General features: G+C 45.0%; 1 protein-coding gene across 3 annotated transcripts in view; it reads left to right on the top strand.

The window, feature by feature from the left end:
* Positions 1–10,233, top strand: part of GARNL3 (GTPase activating Rap/RanGAP domain like 3) — a 160,561-nt gene that overhangs the window by 132,857 nt on the left and 17,471 nt on the right. For all 3 annotated transcript variants that reach the window (XM_007471720.1, XM_007471719.1, XM_007471718.1), the window contains 4 exons: positions 3,342–3,440; positions 3,806–3,922; positions 4,480–4,655; positions 7,109–7,267. In XM_007471720.1, the coding sequence (XP_007471782.1) occupies positions 3,342–3,440; positions 3,806–3,922; positions 4,480–4,655; positions 7,109–7,267 (551 nt within the window). The remainder of the gene's footprint in view (positions 1–3,341; positions 3,441–3,805; positions 3,923–4,479; positions 4,656–7,108; positions 7,268–10,233) is intronic.

Here is a 10,233-nt window from a genome sequence, read left to right on the forward strand (position 1 = left end):
CGGCAGGCGGACTCCCAACCACCGCGCCACCAGGGAAGCCCTCATTTTAGAAACTTTTATAAAACAATTAGAAAATCTTTGTGATCTTGAAGAAAACCTCTCTGAGCTTCAGGTTTCTCTAAAGTGGGGGTAATTTGTTAAGTAGCTAAAAAATAGTTTATAATAATGGGAAATGATGAACTAAACAAAATGAGGATGATGATCCTAACCGCAAGGGAAGAGATGCGGACACTACACGAAGTTACTTACTTACCTGTAAGTGCTTAAAGCAGCGTCTGGCACATAGCAGTAACTTATCAAACAGTCGCTATCATCATTACTCTATCCCTATGAACTTGCCAGAAGGTAACAAAATCTATAGATTTTGCTCAAAGTGCAACCAAATAAAAGAATTTATTTAAAAAAACAAACCTTAGGGGTTTAGTCTAGTCTCTTAGTTTTACAGATGAAGAAACGGAGGCCTAAAGAAATGATGTGATTTGCCCAAGACCATACAGCTGGTTAGTGGCACATCTGGAACCAGAACCCAGAGGTGATTCCTTGTCCAGTGCTCTCTCCACTAAACCAACTACATTTTATTAAAATTAAATTAAACTCTACCAATGTTACTGTCTTTACCTTGATGCAGATTTCCAAGACTATACTCCTGGGCAAATAATTATGAAAATTTTTGTTATGAAAAGAATGTCAAATTCCACCTGTTTGCCTTTTTAGGAAAGAGAAAGTATGTTTCATAGTGACTATTTGTAAGGCTTGACTAAAAACAGAAAAAAAAAATTCTGTTTGAGTTGCTTCTATGTAAATGTAAAATCCAAACCAAGATTACCAAGTCCCTTTCTGAAATTTTCATCTTTACGTATCCAAAATGTAATGGAAGTGTCAGATACAAGGATTATTGTGACTGCCAGGAAATTCTTTTCTTTCAAACTTGAGGGACGTTGTCTTAACACAGGTGGTAGTCATATACACCCACCACCAGCTTAGATGTATTACTCAGATTATTAATTTCATGTCCTAGTTATGCAGTAATGCATCCCTGTTTGCCTTTGCTAAAAAGAGAATACCCCTTAAGGCTTTCTTTGTATTCCTTGTTGTGCTTTAAAGCCATAATTCTCTTGTTATTTCTTTGTTTACCTTTTTCTTGTCTACACTTAATTGTATTACGAATTATCTCTGTGAGTGAATCTCTCCATTCCAAGTTCTACTCTATCCCATTAGCCTCTGCTTAATTTCATTAGACTTACCCCCTTGAGAGTCTGCTCCTTTCAAGGTCACTATTAAACATCAAGATTCTTTGCATTCTAAGTGTAGCAAAACCTACTCTGAAGGGAGACTAAATACTGATTAAATATTGCTATCACCATTTGTTTTGGTTTTGCGGTAATAGAAAAGCCAGCTCTAAAAGATTGTTTCTTCGTAAAGAGATTACAAGAAGGAAACCATGTTATGAAATAGTCATTGAATCCATGTCACTTTCTCATATCCTTTCCTTCCCTTCCTTCCTGTGCTGTATATAAACCTGTTTAGCCACCTGAGAAAGACTAGATGGAGAATAAATGCTAATTTACTCTGTACATAGTCAGGCAGCCACATGGTATCCCTCTGTTTTAACTGTAAAATGAAGTGCTTCTGTCACATTAATTCCTTACGGTACAGTTTTCCCGTGCTCACCCCATCAATCCACAGGGATGCAGTGCTGTTTTTAGGCTACAGCACTGGCTAAGAGCTCACACTTTGTCCTTGCACAGACTTGGGTTCCGCAAGCTCAAGACGTGAGCTTAGACAATTTTCTATCACCTCTGAGCCTCAGGTTCCTCATTTGTTAAATGGGAGTTTTAGAAGTTCCTACCTAGTAGGGTCATTGGGAAATCTACATTAAATGACACATAAAACACTTAGCATTAAGACCTGGCACGTAGGAAGCCCTCAGTGTATGTGAACTGTCATTCACAAAATGAAACAGGCATAGTCACTTAGTCAAACATAGAGATGGGTACTGGAATGATCATCTCATGGTTTGAAAAATTGAGTCTGCCCCCGCAGAAGCACAAAGAGCCTGAGAATCAATCCTCTTGGGAAGGCCTGGGCTAGAGGAGCAGGAAAGTGTTTGATGGGCTGTCACAGAATTTACACTAGCCCCGATCATGAAGGGCAACTAGAGCCAAGCCCTCTGTCTAATAAGAGCCTAGCAGGCTCTGTGCTCTGACAAAGACAGTGCTCTCACAGGCCTGCAGGAGTGGGATGATAAAAGCTCTACTCCCTCCTGGGCACCATCCAGGGAGGGATGAACTCCCAGACAGACAGGTTTCTGGAAGAGCCAAGATCCTCAGGGCCTCTCACACCTAAATTACAATGAAGGAAACACCCACACCCACAGCCGAACACTTGAAGACCTAAGTGTCTTCAAAGTGCAGGTAAAGAATAAGCTAGACACTTCTGCCTAATATGTCTACACCATCCTGGGACGTCTTTGCCTTGCCCTGAGTCTGTGTCAAGCTCAGAACAGACCCTTTGCTTATGGAACAGCCTTAATTCTTTTAGCCCTCTTCGTCCAAGGGACCCCCAGGAGCAAAGTAATTGCTGGCAATTTAAGATCCCAGTAAGTAAGCGTAAAAACAAATCCTATGTATAACTTCAGTGTCTTTAATCATCTATTTACCTGATGTCTTCCCAAACGTTTCCACTAAAGTTAGTTTTTTCCTGTTATTTGGGAAACATAATTGATATTTCTCTCTTCTTTTATTTTTGCCTAAAAAGGAGATTTCATATTCCTATATGGAGAAATACTGAAAATGTGTAGGTAAATTACTATTGACGCGGACATAAGGCATGTTGCAATAGGAAGTTTGTTTTTATTTTATATACAAAAGGAAATTCTAATTTCGCTTTCTTGAGAAATCTGCAAAATAACCTAAGATGTGATGTGATTTCAAACATGACACAAAATCAGAAAATGCTCAAGAGAAATGGCTAAGCTTATTAGCATTTTTTAAAACTTGGTATTCAGTTCTTTGGAATAATCCCAGCAAAAATTGGCATTGGGAGATGCTGCTTTTTCTTTGATGAACATTGAGGAGAAGAATACAGCTTAGGGGCCCTGCCGTTATGTTCCCTGTGTGGAGTTGTGAATGCCTTCGGGAAAGAAACGCCAGGTCTTCTCCCTGAGCTAAGAGGAGACTAGTGCTTGAACTTTCTGGGTAGCCCTTATGAAAGCTCTAGAAACTGTCCTCCTTCCTCACCTAGGGAGAACCGGGGTCCAAAACTACCCACAGGCACGTTTTGTAGGTTCTAGAAAGTGTGGGCTGGGTTGCAGCATCGGGTAACCAGGTTTTCTCTTCCAGATGACCTTCCATCAGTGCCAGTGTTTGACAAAACTCTGCCCGTGAAGCAGATGCATGTGCTGGAGGCTCTGGACCTTCTGATTTTCAGAGCAGACAAAGGTGGTACTCCTCTCCAGGTGACGTTTTCTGGGAGGAAGGGAAGAGTGTAGCCTGCAGCCGACACAAGGGTCGTGGGGCTCTGGCTGCATCAGTGGTGCCAGCTGTTTCTTCTCCTGGTGCCCAGGGCTCAGGGGCCTTGGTGGCCCATATGTCCTCTGAGGAGGGGATGGTGAGGGAGAGAAGGGGTGGGGTGGGCATCCTCGATTGCATCATTACATAAAGGCGATGCCGGGTTGCTCCTGGATTCTGGAACACCTCAAATTCTGATTCCTCGAGCAGTGGTTTTCCTATACAATCCACCCTTTCAGTTCTTCCAGGTCGTCTTACTTTTCCATCCATCTCCTCTGTCTGCTTTATCCCACCAGGGAAAGACGCCCGCCTCTTTGTCTTCAGGCTGAGCGCTGTGCAGAGGGGCATTGAGGGCAAGCAGGCCGTGAAGGGCAAATATGACTGCAGAGAAAACAAGCTGGAAAAAACCAAAGGTGACTCGATTCTTCATATTTTGGTGGTTTCCGTCCAATTAATCTTTTTCTCAGACTGCCCAGATTTTTCTGAAAAGAAAAATGAGTGCGAGTTTGATTTTATTTGTTTTCACTTGGAAACATCACAAAGGTAGCGTCACTGCTTCCCTAAGAGAGCTTGAGTGATAGAAAAGCAGGTTGAGGACTCAAGGAAATTCTAGGTCTTGTTTGACAAGTTTGGGAATGAGTTAAGCTCTATGAGCAAACCTGTGAAAAGAGACTTTTAGACTTTGGTTCCTGGAACTCTGATCACCCTTCACTTTAGTTCATATCATGTAATGGGTGTGAAGCTAAGTCCACAAACTCTAATAGAGAGGAAACATGACTTCCTTAATTGTCCTGTAATTCAACCTAATTTTTATTTCAAGTCCCCACTTTGCCTAGTGGCGGGAACGTTTCTTAGTCATTTCACTGGGTTATGCTTAATTTCCGGGGTTCTTAGGTATTACCAAATTGTCAAAGCTTGGGGGCTTCCCACCTCTCGTTGTGTGTTCAGCATCATTGATTTCTCTTCCCAGGCTGCCACTTGTATGCCATGAACACTCACCATAGCAGAGAGCTGAGGATTGTGGTTGCCATTCGGAATAAACTGCTTCTGGTCACGAGGAAACATAGCAAGCCAAGCGGGGTGACTGGCATGTCACTGTTATCTCCCCTGTCCGAGTCACCTGTTGAAGAATTCCAGTACATCAGGGTAGGTTTTCTCATCAGATCGCTTGGCTCCTGGCCAAGGTGTCACGAGGCGGACTCCCTCCTTCCACCCAGAGTCTGCCACCCACTGGCGTTCAGGAACTGACTGAGGAAGCCCTCGCCTGTTGCCCTGGTTTCCCCAGAAGACTAAGGTGAACAGAGCTTTTCTGACTCCATCCAGCTCATTCATACCAGTGAGCACCCAAAGATGCTGCCCTAGTGGAGATCATTTTGAAATGTATAGAAATTTAGAATCATTATGTTGGGTACCAGAAACTAACACAGTTTTAAAGTCAATTATACTTCAAAAACAAACTCATGGAAAAAGAGACCAGATTCATGGTTACCAGAGGCAGGGGGTGGGGGGAGGAGGAAGTGGAGGAAGGTGGTCAGAAGGTAAAAACTTCCCATTGTAAGACAAATAAGTACAAGGCGGGTAATGTACAACACGAGAAATATAATAACACTGCTGTATGTTATATATGGAAGTTAAGAGTTCTCATCACAAGGAAAAAAATTCTGTTTTATTTTTCTTTTATTTTGTATTTATATGAGGTGATGAATATTCACTAAACTACTGTGGTGATCATTTTATGATGTATGTAAAGTCATTATTGTACATCTTAAATTTATGCAATGCTGTATGTCAATTATATCTCAATAAAACTGGAAGGAGGAAAAAAAGGATGCTGTTCTAGGTCCTGGGGATACAGTAATGAACAACAAGAAAAAAATGTCTTTTCTTGTGGAGATTGCTTTCTAGTTGCAGGACAACAGAAATAGGCCAATAAGTCTATGAGTCCTGAGGATAACAGTAAAGTAGGGTAAGGAAACAGAGGATCATGAATCGGGGAGGTAGGGGATCTGTTTTAGAAAGGGTATCTCAGAAGCCCTCTCAGAAAAGATTACCTTTGAGGGGAGATCCAGATGAAAGACGGGACCAAGTGATGAGGGTCTCTGGGGAAAGGGTCTCTGGGCAGAAGGGGAGCGGCCAGCGAGGGCCCAGTGGCCCAGCTCAAGGCACAGCCAAGAGGCTGGGCGGCTACAGCCGAGGGGACAGACAGGGGTCAGTGTATGGGGACCAGGTTCTCTTGGGCCCTGAAGGCCATTGCAAGGACGTTGGCTTTGACACCGAGCAAAAGGGGGAGCCATGGGAAGGTCTGAAGCAGAGAAATGGCAGGTTTTAAAAAGGCCATGCTGGCTACTGGACAGAGGAGAGAGTAGGGGGCCAAGAGTGGAATAAGGAGTCCAGCTAAGAAGCTGATGCAGGGCCCTGGCAGGAGACGAGGTCAGCTTTGGTCCTTGGCAGGTGGAAAGGTGTGGTGGACAAAGCTGCCCCTTTGCCTGAGTCAGTAGGATTTGCTGCTGGGCTGAGCGTGGAGCCTGTGAGAGAAGCCTCCTGGAGCATCAAGGCCCTTCCCGATCTTACCATTCTAGCGTTTTTAAAAGCTATGGTACAGGGACTTCCCTGGTGGTCCAGTGGTTAAGACTCCATGCTCCCAATGGAGGGGGCCCGGGTTCGATTCCCAGTCAGGGAACTAGATGCCACATACCACAACTAAAGATCCCACATGCCGCAATGAAGACCCGCGTGCCACAACTAAGACCCAGAGCAGCCAAATAAGTAAAACATATTAAAAAATTATAATAAAACCATGGTACATTAAGGTGTCAAATATGTCAACCATTGGCCACTAAGGCGGAGTAGGCCCATAAGTGAGCTGAGAAGTTTGTTGTTTTTTTTTTTTTGAGAAGTTATTTTTGCCTAGAGTTAAAGCTGCCTGAATTATGCGTTTCAGTTTCTGCTAATATGCAATTCCAGGGGACAGAATAGCAAAACAGTTAAAGCAAGTTACAATCTTGCTTTAAATAGGTGTTAGTCTTCTCATACAGTGCTTAGCTGTCTTAATGAGTATTTATGCCGAGCATGTGCATTTATATGGAGTATAAGTCTGAAGTCAGGTTTCTTGAATTCAGATCTTGGCTCTGCCACATATAAACTATGTGACCGTAGGCAAGTCATGTGACCTTTGAGCCTCAGTCTCCTCACCTGTAAAACAGAATAACAGCCTTACCTACTTCATTAGGTTGTTATGAGGATTCAGTGAGAGCAGTGCCTGGAGCTGTTAACATTAGCTCCTATTATTATTAAATGACAGGACGGGACCGACAGTCTGAAGGCTGACACAGGCCACACTGTTGAATTGCTTTTGTAAAATTGTTTCCTGGCCTCTCCCCTCTGCAGTGGACAGAGGGCTGAGCCTCAAGGACAGGCTGTAGGAGAAGTCTGGCACCATCCCTCCCGTCCTTTCCCACCTCTGCCTCCCCTGCAAGCACAGGTCTCTGCAGGGGCCTGGTGGGGGGACTCTTCTGCACGGGGGCGGGCAGTGGGGGGTTGATACGAAGGTGGCTGCTCTGTCCTCACCCCTTTCTCCTCCATCATTGTCCACCACACAGGAGATCTGTCTGTCCGACTCTCCCTCGGTGATGACCTTGGTAGATGGACCATCAGAAGAGAGTGACAACCTCATCTGCGTGGCTTACCGGCACCAATTCGACGTGGTGAACGAGAGCACAGGGGAGGCCTTCAGGCTGCACCATGTGGAGGCCAACAGGGTCAGTTGACAGATATGGGGGCAAGTGGGAACCTAGGAGGCTAGGAGTTGTGTCTTCTAACTTTGTCATGCCATGATGAGGATTTCTTTAAAATTGTGTATTATTTATCGTATCAGTATCATGTGATGTACTATTTAGGCTGCACCACCTGAAGCTGCCATCTTTGTAGGTCCAAATGGTTCAGTATAATATAACTGCCCATTGCCCTGTTCAGCTTTTCCAGGCCTCCCCCTGCCATTCCATCCTTCCCAATAAAAGAGGAATGAAGAGTCAAAAAGCTAAATGTAAATAACTGAGTAAATGAGAACATTTGTTTGGTAATTCATACTGGAAGGGCCTTTGGAGAGTAAGGTTGCTCTCAGAGGCCCTGCAGACCCACAGCGTGGGGCCTGGGTGGCAGGGGAGGGTACAGCCCACGTCTCCATCCCCTTAGAGGCTGTTAGGAAAAGAAGAAGGGATGAAATACCATTAGGAGAGAGAGAAAAAGCAGATCAGCACTGGGGGTCCTTACCTCCTGACCTGAGCTGCACAGAGAGCAACCATGTCCTGGATTTGGACAAAATCTAGGGCCCACCCGAAACTGCACTGAAGCACGAAAGGGGACCTCATGGGTTCCGAGCATCAGAACAGGGAGTGCCTGTCACTGAGCTGCTCCACACAGACAAGCAGGTCACAGAGCTCTTCAGCCCACGTATCTCCGTGAAGCAGGTCAAGGCCTGATAACACTTGAGCCACTTGAGCCACTTGAGGTCTGCATGGTGCAGGGCCAGCACTCTGGCTTAGGTTCAAGGACACAGCAGAACAAGGACGTTGTCTCCAGGGAGAATGTTGTTCCTGATGAGAGTTTCCAAACCCGCAGGTTTCCCCCAGTCCTGTTCAGACGTGTCAAAGAGACTGAGGGATTTAATTATGCTTTATAAGAAATTAAAAAATACAATTTATATTTGGACAAGCCCTACCTAAATATGCACTAAAATTGCTAATTACTGTATGAAGAAGACTTAACACCTAATGAAAGCAAGATTTTAAAAAATAGAAAAGTCAGAAAAAGAAGCATCTAGATATAGTTAGGAGGTCTCCTTATCCTCAGCTGTTGTCAGTTACAGCTTAGTCTGTCCTTTCACGTATATATACTGGTGCCACCCAAACTAGTCTGCAGTTGGAGTCATCGAGGAGCTTCAAATGCTACCGATGCCCGTGTCCCACCCACAGAGATTTCATCGGCCTTGGGTGTGGCGTGGGCTTTAGAATTTTCAGATGATCCCCAGGTGATGTGGGAAAGTTTGGGAACCACTGGTACACACTGCTTCTCAACTCTGGCTATAATTGCCTAGAAAGCTTTAAACAGATCAGTGCTCTGATACACCCAGATCAGTTAAACGAGAATTCCCGGGTGTATGCTATGGGAATCAATTGGTCTTGAGTCTCCCCCAGGTGATGCTAATATAGACCTAGGAGAAGGAATCTATCCTGAAACTCTCCCTAACTTAAAGCCAGGACTCCCGTCCATCCCAGCAGCCGGGAACCTATAATCTCTTCCAGCTGCTGACTTCTGAGGAGGAAGGGTCCAATCTGCCCTTTGAAAGTTCTTGCCCCTTCTTGCTTTTCAAAACTCTGTACAACCAGACAAAAGAGACAGAAAAAAGCAGGTCTAGCAGGTCTTTGTTGAATCAATCCTTCCCTGGCAACTAGTCTCTTAAGATTCATGAAGGCCCAGGAAAAAAATGTGTTAAAGTTTTCTTTGATGACTTCTGTGTTTGTTTCTCTGAAAGCTGTGAGAAATAGTCCTAAATTTTTCTGTCCTTTCTTCGATATGCTTTTTAAAGCAAAGATACAAAACTTTTCTCTAAGAGAAAACGTTTAAAAACATATTTTTGTTGTTAAGCATGTCCCCCGGATCTGAGTGGGTCAGTGTGCATAGTCCCTCCTAGTACAGTGGTCCCAACCTTTTTGGCACCAGGGACCAGTTTCCTGGAAGACAATTTTTCCACGGACGGGGGCTGGGGGGAGGGATTGTTCAGGTAGCAATGCGAGCGATGGGCAGCGGCAGATGAAGCTTCACATGCTCCCCATCTGCTCACCTCCTACGGTGCTGCCCAGTTCCTAACAGGCCTCGGACAGGGGGTTGGGGACCCCTGTCCTAGTAAATCAGCAGCTGCTGTGTTTGCTGAGCAGGCAGAGGTACTGAGACAGTGGCTTGTCTTTGTGAGGAATTTACTGTCCAGTTGGGAAGAAAAGCCCTAGAGAAATGAGGAGAGTAATGAGCATGCTTTCTAATAGCTGGTCAGAAGTGGCCTTCGGGAACGGGGTTACTTCCCACCAAGACGCTCCTGCAGGACAAGCTCCGAGTGCCGTGGAGCAGAAGAGAGGCTGACCCTCCTTGAGTCCTGGAGATTTAGTGCCTCAAGTTGCCCTCACTGCCTGCCTGCTCCGTGTGTGGCCATCCGGGCTGGCCTAGTTTCCTGCCCCTGTTCCTCCTCTCTTCTCATCCAAGACCCCTTGATTCCCACTGTAGGCTTCAAACCCACCTTAGGGTCTAAGACAATCCTAGCTTGAGAGAGGAGCTGTTTAAGAAGCACCAGAGCAGCCTTCTGAAAGTCAACGTCAAGTTCGTTTTACCAACAGGCCGACTGTGACCTACTGCCCCAGCTCCAACAGCCAGCACTGGCCTCCTTCCCAAAACAAAGGACTCCTCTGGAGGGAACTGCAGACCTGGTAACAGGATCTGGGTCTCTGGCTTATTTGCTGGGCCCAACCTGACTGTCTGCCCAGACCCCAGCTGGGCTCCATTGAGAGCTCACCTGGGAATCACGTGGGAAGGCTGGACACTGACCTCACAGTGGTGACCTCTTTCACTTGTTACAAGTGTGTGTTTTGAAGTTTCACAACCACCCATATGACTTTTATTATTTTTAAATGCCAAATAAAATGAACTTTTTTTTTTTTTTTTTTTTTTTTTTTTTTTT

Source organism: Lipotes vexillifer, unplaced genomic scaffold (genome assembly GCF_000442215.2).
Source record: "Lipotes vexillifer unplaced genomic scaffold, Lipotes_vexillifer_v1.1 scaffold98, whole genome shotgun sequence".
NCBI classification, from domain to species: domain Eukaryota; kingdom Metazoa; phylum Chordata; class Mammalia; order Artiodactyla; family Lipotidae; genus Lipotes; species Lipotes vexillifer.